The sequence below is a fragment of the Geotrypetes seraphini genome, chromosome 1, assembly GCF_902459505.1.
Source record: "Geotrypetes seraphini chromosome 1, aGeoSer1.1, whole genome shotgun sequence".
NCBI classification, from domain to species: Eukaryota; Metazoa; Chordata; class Amphibia; order Gymnophiona; family Dermophiidae; genus Geotrypetes; species Geotrypetes seraphini.
In genome coordinates, this window is record NC_047084.1 from 130,315,973 (window position 1) to 130,335,949 (window position 19,977).

The 19,977-nt window shown below is 43.8% G+C and overlaps 1 protein-coding gene across 9 annotated transcripts in view; it reads right to left on the reverse strand.

Moving 5' to 3' along the window:
- KIAA1109 (KIAA1109 ortholog) overlaps positions 1-19,977 on the reverse strand; it is a 908,505-nt gene that overhangs the window by 823,374 nt on the left and 65,154 nt on the right. For all 9 annotated transcript variants that reach the window (XM_033938537.1, XM_033938601.1, XM_033938589.1 and 6 more), the window contains exons 6-8: positions 17,156-17,342; positions 13,535-13,616; positions 10,035-10,228 (exon numbers count right to left, since the gene is read on the reverse strand). In XM_033938537.1, coding sequence (XP_033794428.1) covers positions 10,035-10,228; positions 13,535-13,616; positions 17,156-17,342 — 463 coding nt within the window. The remainder of the gene's footprint in view (positions 1-10,034; positions 10,229-13,534; positions 13,617-17,155; positions 17,343-19,977) is intronic.

A 19,977-nucleotide genomic window follows, 5' to 3' on the forward strand; every position in this document is an offset into this window, starting at 1 on the left:
ATACCTGAAGAATATCACAGATCAACCCCAAGGCCCTTAGCAAACAACATAAAAGCAGCATCATGGATCAACAACATGGGTGAAAACTGCAGATCAACAGTATAGATCAACATTGCAGAACTAGATTATAAACTGCTAGTTTAGATTAATAATATAGAAACATGATGGCAGATAAAGGCCAAATGGCCCATCTAGTCTGCATATCTGCAGTAACCATTATCTCTTTCTCTCTTTCAGAGATCCCACGTGCCTATCCCAGGCCCTTTCGAATTCAGACACAGTCTCTCTGTCTCCACCATTTCTTCTGGGAGACTGTTCCATGCATCTACCACCCTTTCTGTAAAAAAAGTATTTCCTTAGATTATTCCGGAGCCTATCACTTCTTAACTTCATCCTATGCCCTCTCATTGCAAAGTTTCCTTTCAAATTAAAGAGACTAAACTCATGCGCATTTACATTACGTAGGTATTTAAACATGTCTAACATATCTCTCCTCTCCTGCCTTTCTTCCAAAGTACACAGATTGAGATCTTTAAGTTTGTCCCCAAATGCCTTATGATGAAGACCACATACCATTTTAGTAGCCTTCCTCTGGACCGACTCCATCCTTTTTATATTTTTCTGAAGGTGCGGTCTCCAGATTTGTACACAATATTCTAATTGAGGTCTCACCAAAGCCTTATACAGAGGCATCAATACTTCCTTTTTCCTACTAGCCATACCTCTCCCTATGCAACTTAACATCCTTCTAGTTTTTGCTGTTAACTTTTCGACCTGTTTGGCCACCTTAAGATCATCACATACAATCACATCCAAATCCCGCTCTTCTGTCGTGCATATAAGCTCTTCACTCCCTAATCTGTACCGTTCCCTCTGGTTTTTGCATTTCTTAGCATTAAATTTTAGCTGCCAAATTTCAGACCATTCTTCAAGCTTCACCAGGTCTTTCTTCATGTTATTCACACAATCCGGCGTGTCTACTTTATTGCAGATTTTTGTATCATCCGCAAAGAGGCAAATCTTACCTGACAATCCTTCAGCAATATCGTTTATAAAAATGTTAAAAAGAACAGGCCCAAGAACAGAACCTTGAGGCACATCACTGGTACAGCACAGTTACTTACCGTAACTGGTATTATTCAGGGACAGCAAGCAGATATTCTCAACATGTGTGTGACGTCACCTACGGAGCCCCCTAGCGGACGTTTTCGCAAGCAGACTTGTTTGAAGACCTTCAAGCTTGTGAGTGGACCACGCATGCGAGAGCGCCCTTCCTGCCCGACCTAGGGCATACGTCTCTTCAGCATGTCCTGAGTTCAGATAGCTAGCAAAAAAGCCAACCCGGGGAGGTGGGTGGGTTGCGAGAATATCTGCCTGCTGTCCCTGGATAACACCTGTTACGGTAAGTAACTGTGCTTTATCCCAGGACATGCAAGCAGCATATTCTCAACATGTGGGAGACCTCCAAGCTAACCAGAAAGGGATGGTGGGAGAGTTGGGAATTTAGGAGAACAGATGTTGCAAAACCGACTGGCCAAAATGGCCGTCACGCCTGAAGAAAGCATCCAGACAGTAGTGAGAGGTGAACGTATGAACCGAGGACCAAGTGGCAGCCTTGCAGATTTCCTCAAGCAGAGTCGAGCGGAGGAAAGCAACAGACGCCGCCATCACTCCAACCCGATGGCCAGTGACCCGACCCGGCAGGGAGAGACCAGCCTGAGCGTAACAGAAAGGAATACAAGCGACCAACAGTTAGAAATGGTCTGCTTAGAAACACATCGCCCTAAGCAGTTAGGATCGAAAGAGAGGAACAGCTGGGGAGCAGAACGATGAGGAGCAGTGTGCTTCAAGTAGAAAGCCAGCACACGCTTACAGTCAAGAGAATGCAGAGCCACTTTTCCTGGGTGAGAATGGGGCTTCAGAAAAAACATAGGAAGAACAATGAATTGGTTGATGTGAAAATCAGAAACAACCTTGGCAAGAATTTAGGATGGGTATGGAGAACCACCTTATCATGATGGAAAACAGTGAAAGGAGGGTCCGCAACCAAGGCCTGCAGCTCACTGACCCTACGAGCAGAAGTGAGCACAATAAGAAACACAACTTTCCATGTGAGAAACTTCAAGTGAGCCCGCACCAGTGGCTCAAAAGGCGGTTCCATCAAATGAGCAAGGACCAAGTTGAGATCCCAAACCACGGGAGGAGGTTTAAGGGGCAGATGAACGTGAAAAAGGCCCTTCATGAAATGGGAAACCACTGGATGAACAGAGAGAGGCTTCCCGTCAATCGGCAGATGAAAAGCAGCAATGGCACTAAGGTGGACTCTAATCGAGGTGGATTTGAGACCAGCCCCAGACAAGTGCAACAGATAATCCAGGACAGAAGACAAGGAGAAACATAGAAACATACATAGAGTATGACGGCAGAAAAGGGCCTTCGGCCCAACAAGTCTGCCCACTCTAATAACCCAGCCCCCTAAGCACTTCCTTGAAGTGAACCCACATGTTTATCCAATTTATTCTTAAAATCGAGCACATTATTGGCCTCTACTACCTGAAGTGGAAGATCATTCCATCGATCAACCACCCTTTCGGTGAAGAAATACTTCCTAGTGTCACCATGAATCTCCCACCCCTGATTTTTAGCGGAAGCCCTCTTGTCACCGTAGAACCTGTAAGGAAAAAGATGTCTTCTTCCACCTCAATGCGGCCAGTAATATATTTGAACATCTCTATCATGTCTCCCCTCTCTCTGCATTCCTTGAGAGAGTATAGCTGTAACTTACCTAGATGTTCTTCATATGGAAGATCCTTGAGTCCTGAGACCATCCTGGTGGCCAATCGCTGAACCAACTCTATTCTCAGCACATCCTTTTGATAATGTGGCCTCCAACATCCTTTTGATAATGTGGACTGCGGATCTTGTCGCTGCGTAGCACACCAAGAAGAAAAGCGGGTCCACTTCTGATAGTAATATTGGCGAGTGGACTCCTTCCGAGACGCCTCCAGGACATCCAGCACAGACTGAGAAAACTGGAACGAGGGCATCAAGTCTCGAGGAACCAAGCTGTTAAGTGCAGAGACTGCAGGTTGGGATGAAGCAGAGATCCCCGACTCTGCGTAAGCAGAGAAGGAAAAACAGGTGGTAGAAGAGGCTCCCTGGAACTGAGTTGTAACAGCAAGGAGAACCACAGTTGTCAGGGCCACCGAGGAGCTATCAGAATCATGGTGGCGTGAGTGGACTTGAGCATGACGAGAGTCTTCAGAATCAGAGGGAAAGGAGGAAGCGCGTATAGAAACAGGTTCGTCCAATCCAGAAGAAAGGCATCCGCCTTGCTCCTGAGAGGGGTGTAAACCCTGAAGCAGAAATGGGGCAACTTGTGATTGAGGGGGGACGCGAACAGATCGATTTCCGGAGACCCCCACCGAGTGAACACCTGGCGCAGGGTCGAGGAATGGAGAGACCATTCGTGAGGATGCAGAAGGCAGCTCAACTTGTCTGCCAGGCAGTTCTGCTGACCCTGAATGTAGACAACACGAAGGAAGATGTTGTGGCAGATGGCCCAATCCCAGAGCCGCATCGCCTCCTGGCACAGGGACAGGGACCCTGTGCCCCCTTGTTTGTTGATATAATACATGGCGACCTGATTGTCCGTGCAAACCAGCACCACTCGGTCACAAAGAAGGTAACAAAAAGCCTTCAGAGCGTAGAAAACCACCCAAAGCTCCAGCAGGTTGATGTGACAAAGGAGGACGGCACTGGACCAAAGACACTGAGTGCGAAGACCGTCCAGGTGCGCTCCCCATGCATAGGCCGATGGTGAGGACCTTCTGCGGAAGAGGAGCATGAAACAGAAAACCTCTGGAAAGATTGGAAGAGAACATCCACCAGCGGAGAGACCACTTCAACAAAGGAGTCACGACAATGAGTTGAGAGACAGGATCCCGATCCTGGTTCCATTGAGATGCCAGAGTCCATTGAGGTATACGGAGGTGAAGTCTAGCAAAAGGAGTCACGTGAACCGTAGAAGCCATGTGGCCGAGCAGGACCATCAGGAGCCGAGCCGGGGCCGAGGACAGGAGGGCCACTCACTGGCACAGACGAACAAGGGCCTCCTGATGAGGCTGGGGCAAGAAGGAGCGGAGGCGAACCGTGTCCAGGACCGCTCCGATAAACTCGAGGGACTGAGACGGACAGAGGTGAGACTTGGGAAAGTTCACCTCGAAGCTGAGACTCTGAAGGAGAGAAATTGTCAGATTCGTCGCACGCAGAACCTCCTGGCGGGAGGATGCTTTGATCAACCAGTCGTCAAGGTAGGGAAACACCTGAAGCCCTCGAAGAACACGATATTGGAGGTGGAGATCACCCACCCGGAATCTCAGATACCGGCAAGAGACCAGATGAATCGGTATGTGCGTGCGTGTAAGCCTCCTTGAGGTCCAAAGAGCACAGCTAATCCCCCTCGTTCATCAGGGGATACAACGTAGGAAGGGTGAGCATTCTGAACTTTTCCTTGACCAGAAACCTGTTCAGAGCCCTGAGTTCCAGGATCGGACACAGATCGCCCGTTTTCTTGGGAACCATAAAATACTGGGAATAAAACCCCGTATTCCACTGTCCGCCCTGAGGCGAAGGAGGGCATGAGCTTCCCGCAGAAGAAGAGGTAGCTGAGACCTGGCAGAAGGAAACTCTCTTGGTGGAAGGTCCAGGGGTACGTGACAGAAGTGAAGAGAGTACCCCTCCCGAACGATGGTAAGCACCCAGCTGTCGGTGGTAAGACTTTCCCACTGAGTGTAGAAATGCTGGAGACGACCCCCGATGGGAGGGGGGAAGGCTCCAGGAGGAAGGGAGCCAGGAGGCTCAGACTGGAATTGTCAAAAAGACGGCCCAGGCTTCACCGGAGCCGGCAGCTGGGCCTTAGCAGGATGCTGCTGCTGCTGCTGTGGATGCTTGGGAGGTGGCCAAGAGAACGCAGGAGTCGATTTATGCGGGTACCTCTGAGGAGGGATCTTGAACGGCTGAGCCAGAGGAGTTTTTAGTTTAAGCCGCACCAGACAGGCGAAAGACCGTTCATGCCCAAGAGGCGCTTAGTGGCAGCCTCAATGGAATCATCAAAGAGCTCATGCCCCACACAAGGAAGATTGACCAGACGATCTTGGAGGTTCGGGTCCATATCCATAATCCGGAGCCAGGCGAGGCGCCGCATGGCAATCACAAAGGCTGTGACCCTCGAGGACAACTCGAAGGCGTCGTATGCCGCCTAGAACATATAGAGGCGGAGCTGGGGGAGAGTATCCTCAAGAAGATGAAACTCCTGACGCCGAGAAGCCGGCATGTCCACTTGGAACGAGTGGAGGGCGTCCACACAGTACCTGAGATAGGACGTGAAGGTAAAAGTGTAGTTAAGGACACGGTTCGCCATCATAGAATTTTGATACAGGCGGCGACCAAACTTGTCCATGGAAAGCCCTTCCCGGCCTGGAGGGACCGCAGCATATACCTTCGAGGGGTTGGACTTTTTCAAGGACGACTCTACCACCAAGGACTAGTGGGAAAGCTGAGCATTCTCAAACCCCTTGACAGGGACCGTCCGGTAACGGGACTCCAATTTGGAGGGGATGGCAGTAATAGCATACAGCGTCTCCAGGTTCCAGAGGAAGGTCCGCCGAAGAACCTGATGCAGCGGCAAGCGCAACGCCTCACGGGGCGGATGAGGAACCCCCATCTACGCCAAGTATTCCTGGGTATAGCGGAACTCAGACTGGAGATCCAGCTGCAAGGCCTTACCCATATTGGAAATAAAACGAGTGAAGGAGGAGTTTCGAGGAGAAGACTCATCCTTCAGAGGGGACCCAGAACGAGATCTGGGGCAGCAGATAAAGAGGGAGAAACTTCCCTCAAATAATAAGCCGGAGCCTCTGAGTCACGAGAACGAGAGACTGAGGAAGCTCTACTGAAACGTCTCATGGGTGAGGAAGAGCGGCTCCGCAGAAGGTGACTCGGGGAGGACCCCAGCGTCCGAGGCACCAGTTTGCGAAGCCTTAGCGAGGACGGAGCAAAGGAAAACTCCCCCTCATGGCTCGAGGCAACCACTCAGGCAACATCCATCCGGCTGCCCGGGGAAAGTGGAGAGGATGAGGTCAAACGAAGACCCGCCTCCAAAGCCGAAGACAACAGAGGCCCCGTGAGTCTCAAGGTCGGAGACCGGCCCCGGAGGGGCGGAGAAGACCGAAGCTTCTTAGAAGGAGCGAGCCTCAACGAGGCCGAGGGTGAGGAGCGGGTTCCTTTCCGGGACACCCGAAAGGCCTCACGCCTCGACTCCGAGGAGGAGGAGTCACTCGAGGGCAATCTGCGAGACTTCCGAGCATGGCCCCGAGACACAAGGGGAGAACGCCCAGGTTGGTCAGACTAGGACTGGGTCGAGGTCGAGACCAGTTGGCTCACCACCGAGGAAAGCTGCATGGTAAGGATAGCCTTAAGCATGTCCTCGAACATAGGCACCAAGACCAGAGGATGTTGGGCTGGATGTGCAGCAGTGCGCTCCTTCGGGGGCAATCTCAAGGAAGAGTATTCCCTACGTGAGGAGGCACGTTTTGAATGATGTCTCGAAGAGGCCGACGAAGCGGCACTCGCATGAGACTCCGATGTAGGCTTCTTTGCCGGCACACCTGCGGAGGCAAGAGGAGACTTACCCAAGGCCGGGGTATCAGGAGGAGCCGAGGCCAGGGTCTTCAAGGCCGAGGGAGACTTCAAGGCTGAGGACTTCGAGGCCGAGGCCCCAATGCCGGGGCCAATGCCAAGCTCAAGGCCTGTCCCGCAGGTTCCATGGGGCCAAGCAGTTGAAGAATTTTGGCCACCCTCTGATGAAGCGCCCGTGGTTACAAGGTCGCACAACATGGGCAGGGCTCAGCACGGTGGTACGCACCGAGGTACTCCACACACCAATGATGGGGGTCAGTGATGAAGATCACCCGGTACACTGGGTGCAGTTTTTAAACCCTGAACGAGGCCAGGACATAAGAAAAAACACAGCCGCAGCCCCGCGACCCGTTACCCGGCGCAAAGACACGAAGTGAAAAACAAAAGACGCAAGCACAGCGACTAACCTGAAAACAAAAAAAGCAAGCCGCGGTACAAAGAGGCACAACGATTTCACGTGAAGCAAGGGAGCAGGGCTTCTGGCTCCAACGGAAACTTTAGAACTGAGGACATGCTGAGGAGACGCATGCCCTAGGTCGGGCGGGAGGGGCGCTCGCACATGCACGGTCCACTCGCAAGCTTGAAGGTCTTCAAGCAAGTCTGCTTGCGAAACGTCCGCTAGGGGGCTCCATAGGTGACGTCACCCACATGTTGAGAATATGCTGCCTGCTTGTCCTGGGATTACATCCTTTTCCTCAGAGCGATCTCCATTGATCACTATCCTCTGTTGCCTTCCACTCAACCAGTTCTTGGCCCATCCCAAAGGCACTCAGTTTATTTATTAGACATCTGTGTGGAATACTGTCAAAGGCTTCGCTAAAATCTAAATACACTACATCTAGAACACATACTCTATCCAATTCTCTGGTCACCCAATCAAAGAAATTGATCAGATTTGTCTGATAGGACCTACCTCTAGTGAATCCATGTTGCCTCCGGTCCTGTAATCCACATGGTTTCCAGAAACTTGACCGTTCTCTGTTTTGAAAGTGTTTCCATTAATTTGCTTACCGGCCTGTAATTCCCCTCTTCTTCCTTACTTCCACTTTTGTGGAGAGGGACCACATCCACCCTTCGCCAGTCCTCTGGTACCACTCCTGACTCTAGAGACTGGTTGAAAAAGTCAGTCAGCGGAGCTTCCAGAACTTTCCTAAGTTCCTTCAGCACCCTAGGATGTACACCATCCAGCTCCATTGCTTTGTCTACCTTTATTTTAGCTAGCTCCTCACAAACACAACCCTCTGAAAATCGATCAGGGTCTATTATTCCTCCATCCCTAGTCACGTTTGTCTTCTGCGATCTCGCTCCCGGTGCTCCAGCCATGAACACAGAACAGAAATATCTGTTAAGCAATGTGGCCTTTTCTTTATCAGCTTCTACATATTCCTCCCCTTCACCTTTGAGTCTCACAATGTCACTTTTGCACTTCTTCCTATCACTAATATATCTTAAAAAATGTATTGTCTCCCCGTTTTACCATCTTCCATTTGCATCTTTGCTTTCCTGACTACAAGACCAGCCTCTCTTAAACTTTTCCAGATATTTTTGCCTGTCTTCCTCTTTCTGCGATCTTTTGTAGTTTATGAAAGCTAACCTCTTATTTCTTACCTTCTCAGCTACTACTTTTGAGAACCAAAGTGGCCTTCTTTTTCTCTTACTTTTACTTACTTGCCTCAGAAAAAGGTCTGTCGCCCTTACAATTGATCCTTTCAGTTTTGCCCACTGCATTTCCACTCCTTCCAGATGTTCCCATCCAGACAATAATTCCTTGACGTAAACCCCTATCTGAACAGTTTTTTAAAAAAATCTAGAACCTTTGCTTTTGAATGAGACCTCTCTATACCCATCTTAATATTAAACCGTACCATGCAGTGATAACTGGATGGCAGATGATCACCCGCTTTAATATCAGAAACACTTTCCCCGTTTGTAAGCACTAAGTCCAGTATGACCCCATCCCGTGTGGGTTCCATTACCAATTGCTGGAACAGTTCTCCTTGTAGAGAATCCAGAATCTCCCTACTTCTAGAAGACCCTGCAATAGGGATACCCCAATCAACATCCGGCATGTTAAAATCACCTATTAGCAAGACTTCCCGTTTTTTAGATATATTCTGAATGTCTACTATTAAATCTCTGTCCTCTTCTTCCATCTGTGACGGAGGCCTGTATATCACACCAATGTAAATATATTCACCATTCCCTCTTTCCAAATTGATCCACAGTGTCTCTTCCTTGCCCTGCAGGTCCTGCAATTGTGTGGCTTTAATTTGATCTTTAACATATAATGCTACTCCCCCTCCTTTTCTTCCTACCCTGTCTTTCCTGAACAGATTATAGCCCAGTATAACTACATCCCTGTCATGGTTCTCTGTGAACCATGTCTCTGTGATCGCCACTATATCCAATTCCTCTTCTTCCATCACAGCTTCTAGATCCAGAATCTTGTTTCCCATACTTTGAGCATAAAGCTGCCGGGGCTTAACAATAAGGATTCACATACAGTATTTCAGTTGAAAAAATTAGAAGTAGGAATAGTTAATGTTTTATTTATCAGCATTTGAAATCATTCCACTTCTCCCTATTTTGCAAAAATATACCAGAGCTTTGTTGAGCTTCACTTAGATAAAAATATGTGTGTTTATTGTTCTGGCAGTCTCACAGCAGACACAATAAAGATGAATCAAACACATGATTTGTCTTACACATTAAAATATATTAATACATGCATTTTTTGAACAAAGCTTTCATTTCTGCTATTTATTTTGGTAGGTTTGGGATATGTGCGTGTATTTTCTTTTTTGCTCTTAAGATGACTTTTTTTGTCTCGTATTTAATATGTTCTTTCTACTGACATTCACACCTTCATTTCTATTTCACATTATCATATTCACTTCACTAGCTGTAAACTGTTGGAGAAATATTTTTGAAAGTTCCAGTCGGGTATGCAGATCAACTCTTAACAGTAGCTAGACAATATATTTAGCCAAAAATAGCAGTTAACCTCCCTCATAAGTCCTTTTTCTAGATGACAACTGCTGTTATCTAGACAAGTAGTTTAGTCAGGCCCCATCCTAGCGGTATATCAGGAAAGGGAAATAGCTTGCCAATAGCTACCTTTTTCAACATGTCTGTATTGAAATTCAAGTGTGATCAATCTGTAAATATTTGCTTAAGCAAATGTGTTCAATAAAACAGAAATGAGTTTCCTGTGGGAACTGATCTATTTTCATATGTAATCAATGGAAGATCTTAGAAATGATTCCTCTGCTATCATACATGATTTATAAAAGCAAAACTAGGCGACATTTAAAAAAATAAAGTAAATCTCTTACTCATCGTTTTGAAGACCAACGTATCTTGGGCTGGGAACAAGCATGACCCTCACATTTTCCAGCTTTCCTTTCAAAATATGCATAAACTGGTCAAGGTGACTTGAAGGTGGCTTTGTGGTGTATGTTAGAAATGCATCATCAAAGTTAATGCACAGAGTTTGTGGTTGATAATGATTACCAAATGCCACACGACCCTAAATCATAACAAAAACATTAAATTCATTATTGTAGCTGAACTACTACTTATTAAATCGGATATCACATATTGTCTTATTCATGCTTATAACTTAAGTTTGTTAAAGCAGTTTTTTCTTCCCTTATGCTGAAAAGGAAAATATGAAGGACAGATCTTCTATTTTGGAAGTAGCAAATAAAGGCATGAGAAGGCAGTAGAATCAAATACAGAGTGAAAATACATTAACTATTAGCATAAGAAACTGCTAATTAGTTTTCAGAAAAACTTGCTCAATTTATCCAGAAACATGACTATTTCCACATTCACAGCTGGAGCCATGAATCTGTTTTCTACCCTACTGAAAATGACCTTGATCCATTAAAGTGAAATCGATTTCCAGAGTGTCAAACTTCAGAAATGCTGGAAAGCCTATACCAAAGAAACACAGAGTCACGAAAGCAGTGAAGTATATCCTTATTGAGGACCGTATGGGGTATCAGACAACCCGACAAACAGCTTAGTTTGAAGGGAGAAATTCTTCATTTGCCCCACGGAACCTCCTCCTCCGTTTTATCTTTTTTACTTTGCTTATTTCATTATAAGTTATTTTTTCTGTCAATGTTAATTATCTTATTGTTTCATATGAACATATATAAGGTTACTTAGCTTTCAGCATTAGCTTAAAATCAATCCCCTGAACGCCAACGTGTTTCAGAAGCCTATACAACATGGCTTTCGCTTCCTTTTTGCTAATATATTCCAATTACAGGGTAACTAGACTCAAAGAGACTGCACCCATTTTGTTTATTCCACTGTCACAGGAACCATCCAAGGATCACAAGGATATCACCCCATGAAACACCTGACCACTGCAGATCCACTGCACATAGCTACGGGCTAACTTTCTGAAAACCAAATCAAACTTTATTAATAATATAGATCTCTCCATTTAAGAACATAACATAAGAATTTCCATACTGGGACAGACCGAAAGTCCAGCAAGCCCAGTATTCTGTTTCCAACAGTGGCCAATCCAGGTCCCAAGTAATAAAACCGATTTTATGCTAGTATGAGGAGGTTTTTTTTGTGGGGGGGGGGGTTAATTCTTTATTCATTTTCAAATCAAAACAACAAGTGCACAAAAATACATCATACAAGTAATTCCAATATAGCACTATAATATCTAACACATAATATCTAATAGTGTAATATCCCCTCCCACCCATCCACTCTTCATCACATTTTCAACTAAAATAGAATATACACATGTTATATACCGTATTATAACATATCTTGTAAAATTACCCCCCAACTCCACCCTCCCCCTTGAGTGTGCTAAATACATTTAAGAAAAAAAAGAAAAGGAAAAGAAAAGAACTGATGACTATTCATCGCAATACTTTGCCAATGGCCCCCATATCTTTACAAAGTTATTATATGTCCCTTTTTGTATCGCTATTGCTCTTTTCATCTTATAAATATGGCATAATGAATACCACCAAAATGTGTGATTAAGATTCTTGTAATTTTTCCAATTATTGGTAATATGTTGAATGGCAACCCCTGTCATGACTAATAAAAGTTTGTTATTATACGATGATATTTGACTTTTCTTTCTCATAGCCATTCCGAATAAAACAGTATCATAGGAAAGCACAACATGGTTTTCCAACAAAGAGTTTACTTGAGACCAGATTGAATTCCAAAATAACTTGATATAGGGACAATAATAAAGTAGATGATCTAATGTCCCTGGTTTAGTATGAGGAGTTTTAAATGCATTTTTTTCACGATTCTGTGTTAGCAAGTAATGGCATATCCTAACACGTTTTTTTTCGCAGGCTCTACCCTCCCTTTCCCTGAGGCAGCCACGAGGCAAAATGCTTGGCCATCATCGGCTGGGAGCCTGTGCTTGAAAACGCTAAAGATAAGTACATTTAATAACTGCTACTAACTCTAGGACTGTGAAAATTGCTACTAACGGCTTGCAAGTGCTATTAGGACTGCTACTATAACAGCCTGCAATTGCAAATTGTGACTAAGAGTAGGGCTTTTACACAGCTATTCAAATATTTGCTATAACACTAGCTTGAAGGAGATTTTTATGCCGATTAAGTTATTTACCCTCAAATATTTTATTTATTTAAAAATTTAAAGACTGCACATCCAACAATTCTATGTCTTCCCTGAGAGCCCCTTTTATTCCTCTGTTGTCTAGCGGTCCAACCAATTCTCTTCCCGGCTTCTTGCTTTTAATTAATATACATAAAAAAGTTTTGACTGTGTGCTTTTGCTTCCAGCGCATCTTCTTTTCAAGGTCTCTCTTTGCCTTCTTTATTAGCGCCTTGCATTTCAATTGCCAACCCTTGTGCTGTTTACAATTATTTTCAGTCAGATCCACTGAAGACCCGTCTCTTTAACAAATTCTAATTCCCAATTCTTGCCCAATCCCCCAATCCTCAATTCTCTTGATTTTAGATTAACTCATCCTTCTTCCCATTTGTAAAGGTATTCCACCCAAATTGTTTTCCCCTGCACCCCATCTCTGACTAGATACTTCCTTTTGATTCAAACCATCTTGGCTCTCTTCCATTTGCAATTTGTATCCCAGAAAGTACTTTTTCTGTTCCCCTTACATCTCAGACACTCATTGTATGTATCTTGTTGTAAACATCTCTTACTCTCATTATATGCAACTTGTTGTAAACCGCTTTGAACTTATGGTATAGCGGTATATAAGAAACAAAATTATTATTATTATTATTATTATTATTCCACTTTCCGAAGGATTCTTTTTGAGCTCTAATAACTTCCTCCAACTCACTTGTTAACCATATCGGCTGCTGTTTGGTCTTCCTTCCTCCTTTTTTAATACATGGAATATAGTATATCTAATCTGGGCTTCTGATATGGTATTTTTGAATAAGTTTCAAGTTTATTAATTTTTGATATCCCGCAAATCATAATACAACTAACATCCACACCTGATACAAATTTTTGACCTTTGCAGCCTGTCCTCCAAGTTTCCTTTTTATAATTCTCCTCATGTTATTATAGTCTCCTTTTTTAAAGTTAAATCCTGTTGCATTGGATTTGCTGTGTGTATTTATTCCAGGGATTATATCAAATCTGATCATGTTATGATCACTGTTATGAAACGGCCCCAACACCATTACCTCCCGCACCAATTCATGCTCTCCATTAAAAACTAGATCTAGAATTGCTTCGTCTCTTGTCAGTTCCTGAACCAGCCCTCCTATGTAATTTGTTTAATCAGAGAGTAAATGGAAGTCATTTATTAGCAGTAGTGGACTATGTCACTTACTGTACTAATATTAACTTTGATGACTGGAATAAGGGATCTCCATGATGATGAGGGATCTTGCAATTCTGTTTTTACTTTCACTCTAAAAATAAAAACAGGAAAACATGAATTTGAAAATACTCACTATATATACACATTGTATAAAGTCTCTGACTACAATATGGTGCAATCAGATTCTTTTTTGAAAAAAAAATTCTTTATTCATTTTTACAACTTACAACAAGTGCATCGGGAAATATCATTTGAACTTGGAAACATCACTTGATTTTCTATCATACTCAACTTACATTAATGAAATTTAACCCCCTCCCACCCCTACCATAACATATGCAATCACATATATCATATAATATATTCTTTTCTACTAATCTAAACATTTAATAAAAGATCAACTTCCCCCCCCCCCCCTCACTCCCTCATTTGCAATTGCATTATTAAGGGAAAAATGTTATCTACTCATTACAATAATCTGCTAATGGCCCCCAAACATCCTGAAATTTACTAAAATTCCCTTTCTGTGCGGCTAATGTTCTTTCCATTTTATATATATATGACACAGAGTATTCCACCAGAAACTGTAGTTCAATCTACTCCAATTTTTCCAATTAAATGTAATTTGGTGTATGACAATTCCTGTCATAATAAGTAAAAGCTTATTATTTTTTGAAGAAATTTGACTCTTTGCCCTCATTGACATGCCAAATAATATAGAATCATATGATAAAGCCATCAAATTTTCTAACAATTTATTTGGCCCCATATTGATTTCCAAAAAGCCAAAATAAATGGACAATAGAATAATAGATGATCTAAAGTCCCTGCTTCAAGATGACAATGCCAACATCTATTTGACTTAGAGCTATCTAATTTTTGTAAACGAACAGGGGTCCAGAATGCTCTATGCAACAGGAAAAACCAAGTTTGTCTCATAGAGGCAGACACTGTGTAATCAGATTCAATAAGCTCTTGTGTTCCTTGAACTTTAATAGGGTTCTGGTGGGAGGAAGCGACATCACCCATAGAGATAGCTACTTAGCTATCGAGCTCCTCCAGACCCCACTATAATTAGCAATTGTTAGCGGAGTGTTTTCACATCAGCTTACCTTTGATTTGAGTGTGCCAGAGCGATGACTACTAGGAAAGGACAGGTAAATCTGAAACCATTTGCACATCATCCAGCAGAGACAAACAATCTGACCTGGGCAATATGGTGCAGGTACACGTGTGACAGGGTATACGTTCCATCACAGGGAATGGGGTGTCCCAGTAAAAATTCCCTTGGGGAGGGAACATATAAAAAGACAACCTGGCTCTAAAGTTGAGTCTGTGAAGTCTTGCTGTAATATTAGGGTAACTAGGGTCCTGCCAGCGGGTGGATGTAGCTAGTCAGGGAAGGCTACATGGGAAGTGGCAGGAAGAGTCAAGCCCTCAACACTAACCTGAATTGATTCCCTGAAACTGAGAGACGATTGATTTGGTTTTCATCTGCCAAACTAAGACAGACTGATTTGAATGCTGATTTGCATACATTTGCCTTTGGAGAGAACTGCTGATTGAAAGGCTCTCTTTTGTGCTGTTTTGGAATTTTGGGGATTTTGAGAGCTAATCAGTTCTGAAGTAGACCTTGGGAACTGATAAGAAAGATCAAGATACACTTTGTTTAGTGGTAATTTCCTCACCCTGATAATAAATAGTAAAGAGGCCTATGGCTGATTTTAGACTTTTCCTTTCATACTGATCTCTATTTTTTTTTTTTTTAGAGATCTGGCTCCTACAGGTTACCCTTAAAGAGAGGAATGCTGGTCTCAGGCCTAACCTTTGGTAAGCCTGGAAAAGTGTACTGTAGGTGACCACAGTGATCGGAGACTCCAGAAGTGAATGGAGAGGCCAAGTGACTTGGGAACAGTGACTGGAGCAGAGGGATGAGTGCCAAAGTGGACCAGAGTGACCAGGCTGGATCACAACATGGAAAACATTGGTGGGGATGGAAGAAGATACTCAGCCGGTGAGTTAGGGAGAACTGTGCAGCTGGCTGAGTAATCTTAAAGACTCAGTGATGACTTTAAAGAAGGAACTATATAACAATATATCAGATGAGCTCAAACAAAAATCTAACTCAGAATATTCAAAAATATGGAGAAAAAGACCTGAATTTCACTCAATATTATTAAATTGCCTTAAGAGCTTTCATCATTATAGGTCATTAAAAAACTCCACTGGAGAATCAGGTTCATTCTCAATGCAGCTCCTTGTGACCCTGCCCCAAATACAAAACTAAACATAGTGAGTCCACTAGGAAGAGATAAAGTATCTGCATATAATCTAGTTTGTACCACAGAAAAATGGTACAGTGCTCCCCTTCAAATTCACAGTCCGCAATTCATGGTCCCGGTCATTCACGGTATTTTTCAACTGCGAATGACCAGGCAGGAGAGGGAAACCGGAGTGCCGGCGACTGAAGGAATCACATGCGCTATGCTCCGACCGCCTCTTTGACACGCAGCTCCTGATTGGTGAGGCCTGACTTTAGTACAGGAAGAGGCGGTCGGAGAATACCACGAGTGATTTCCTTTACTCACCGGCGCTTCGGCTGCCCTCTCCTGTCTCCTTGTACTAAAGTCAGGCCTCACTAATCAGGAGCTGCTTTGATACGCAGCTCCTGATTGGTGAGGCCTGACTTTAGTACAGGAAGAGGCGGTTGAAGCATACCACGAGTGATTTCTTTCACTCGCCGGCGCTCCGGCTGCCCTCTCCTGTCTCTCCTGCTAAAAACCGTATTCGCGGTTTTTCAACATTTGCGGGGGTTCCTGGAATGGAACCCCCGCAAATATCGGGGGAGTACTGTATATCAAATCCATACCATTAGTTACAGAGATAGTGGGGGAGGCAGCTGGTAGCCAATGAAGGATTCCTTCCCTATGTTCAAAAGTGCCCCTCACTTTCCCTTTTTTGTTGTTAAAGAGTGGTGCTTGTACATGGGGAGCAATGATCCGTAAACATATAGTTAAACGCCAGATGAACAAATAGTGAAAGCATAAGGAAGAGCATCCCTATTTATTTATGATCCTGCCTCCTGTCTCCCCTTTCCCCTTCCTATCTCCTTTATGAAGCATCCTTTCTCTCCTCATTCAACCCCCATACTTATTCTTCCCTTCTGCTTCACATATGCATAATCCCTACCTTCTATTTCCCACCCCAAACACAAAACCCCCTTTTTCCTTTTCCCAAATAAGCGTAAAAGAAATAAATTATTCAGACATACAACTACGAGAAAAGAACTATGTAAAATAAACTGGATAAGCAAACATGCCACCGAATTGCTGCAAAACATTTTGAGACTTGTTTTGCTCATGCAAGATCACTTATTGCGAAAGGTCCATCCGTCCATATACACTTGCTAGCACTTTCACTTTCAATTTAACTCTTACTATAGGGAACCAGAACCTGTGCTTTTTAGACTCTCCCACAATAAAAGCCACGATACTAAACCAATTAAAACTGATTTTCAGTTAATTACTTCTGCACTTCTTGAAACCACTTCCTTGTACAAATGTAGTATGTATCCAGGTACAAAAGAAAGAATGAAATTATACTACAAAAATAATAAAAATAAAACCATACCTTTCCAGATTTGATTGTGTTTTCTCCTTCCCATTTTCTTGTACTTTTTCCTCATTTTTGTTTGAAGTAAATACTCTTGGCTCCAATCCAAACACTTCTTGAAGATGGTCATACACATCAGAACGGTTGTAAACATGAAACTCAAAGCCGTTCACTGTAATATACAACCTAGTTTCTGCCTTTGGATCTAAAAAAAATGTATTAACTTAATATGCCCGTTGGAGTAGCAGAGTTCCAGAAATAACAAAAACAGTTTTGGATGGAAAACTTCTGGCTAATCATGACAAATCCTTTTTGTATTCCTCCTTTTAATGCATTTCATTAGCTTTGATTTTAAACAGACATGAGATTAGAAATGCCATAATGCAAAAATCTACACCAAATAGCACAGTTACTTACCGTAATAGGTGTTATCCAGGGACAACAGGCAGATATTCTCAACATATGGGTGATATCATCCACAAAGCCCCGATGCAGACAGCTTCACAAGCAGACTTGCTTGAAGAACTTTTAGAAAGTTTGTGACTGCGCATGCATGAGTGCCTTCCCGCCCAAAGTAGGGCGTGCGTCTCCTCAGCATCTCCTCAGTTCAGATAGCTAGCTAAGAAGCCAACCAGGGAAGGTGGTTGGGTTGTGAGAATATCTGCCTGCTGTCCCTAGATAACACCTGTTACAATAAGTAACTGTGCTTTATCCCAGGACAAGCAGGCAGCATATTCTCAACATATGGGTGACCTCCAAGCTAACCAGAATGGGATGATGGGAGTGTTGGCAATTCAGGAGAATAAATTCTGTAATACTGCCTGGACAAAGTGGCCATCCCATATGGAAAAAATAATCCATACAATAATGAGAGGTGAAAGTATGACCCAAGGACCAAGTGGCAGCTTTGCAGATTTCCTCAATAGGAGTAGATCTAAGGAAAGATACTGATGCCGCAATGGCTCTAACTTTATGAGCTGTGACTCAACCCTTTAGATGCAGTCCAGCCTGAGCATAGCAGAAAGAGATGCAAGCAGTCAACCAGTTGGAGATGGTTCTCTTGGAAACTGTATGCCCCAACTTATTTGGATTGAAGGAGACAAAAAGTTGAGTAGAAGATCTTTGTGGCTTAGTTCTTTGTTAAGTAGAAAGCCAAAGCACGCTTGCAGTCCAGAGTATGAAGAGCTGTTCTCCAGGATGAGAATGAGGCTTTGGAAAAAACACTGGAAGTACAATGGATTTATTGAGATGAAATTCTGAAACTACTTTTGGTAAGAATTTAGGATGAGTACGGAGGACGACCTTATCATGATGGAATACTGTGAAAGGTGGGTCCACTACTAAAGCTTGTAGCATACTGACTCTACGAGCAGATGTGAGAGCAATAAGGAAGACCACTTTCCAAGTGAGATATTTCAGAAGAGCTGTAGACATTGGTTCAAATGGAGGCTTCATCAACTGAGCAAGAACAACATTGAGATCCCAAACTACGGAAAGTGGTTTGAGAGGTGGCTTGACATTGAAAAGTCCTTTCATAAATCTGGAAATCATAGGATGAGCAGATAAAGGTTTCTCCTCCAAGGGCTGATGGAAAGCAGCAATTGCAATGAGATGGATTCTAATGGATGTTGATTTGATACCTGACTGAGATAAATGCAACAGGTAACTCAGAACTGAAGACAAGGAGGTAGACTGAGGCTCCTTGTGATGAAGGCTGCACCAAGCAGAAAACCTAGTCCATTTCTGTTTGTAACATTGCCTAGTGGTAGGCTTCCTGGAAGCCTCTAAAATGTCCTTGACAGATTGAGAGAACTAGAAATTGGCAGTTACATTGAAAGGTACCAAGCTGTCAGGTGCAGAGACTGCAGGTTGGGATGAAGCAGAGACCCCTGACTCTGTGTAAGCAGAGACGGAAAAACTGGTAGAAGTAGTGGCTCCCTGCTGCTGAGTTGAAGTAGAAGGGAGAAACAAGGTTATCTGGGCCACCGAGGAGCTATGAGAATCATAGGTGGCATGTTCGTGTTTGAGTTTGTCGAGTGTCTTGAGAATGAGAGGAAATGGAGGAAATGCATACAGAAAATGGTTCGTCAATTCCAGAAGAAAAGCATCTGCCTCGAGTTGATGAGGAGAGTGTATCCTGGAGCAAAACTGAGGCAGCTTGTTGTTGTGGGGAGACACAAAGAGATCTATTTGAGGAGTTCCCCACTGAAAAAAAAATGTGATGGAGAGGTGACGAATTGAGTGTCCATTTGTGAGGCTGTAGAAGACGACTCAATTTGTCCGCTAAAAAGTTTTTCTCTCCTTGAATGTAGATGGCTTTCAGAAAGATATTGTGAAGAATTGCCCAATTCCAAACCTTCTGAGCCTCCTGGCAAAGGGGAAGAGATGCTGTTCTTCCCTGCTTGTTGACATAGTACAGGGCAACTTGATTGTCTGTACAAACGAGGACTACTTAATCGTGCAGAAGATGCTGAAAAGCTTTGAGAGCATTGAATATCGCTCTGAGTTCCAACAGATTTATATGACACCGACGATCTGTGCTGGACCAATGCTCTTGAGTATGGAGACCATCGAGATGAGTTCCCCGCAAGCATAGGTCGAGGAATCTATCTTAAGGACCTTCTGATAAGGGGCTGTTTGAAAAAGTAAACCTCTGGAGAGATTTGAAGAGAGCATCTACCAGTGGAGAGACTGTCTCAACGAAGGAGTCACTGTAATGTGCTGAGAGAGTGGGTCGAAAGTCTGCGCCCACTGAGGGATTCTGAGATAAAGTCTGGCAAAAGGAGTCATGTGAACTGTAGAGGCCATGTGACCTAGGAGAACCATCATGTGTCTCGCTG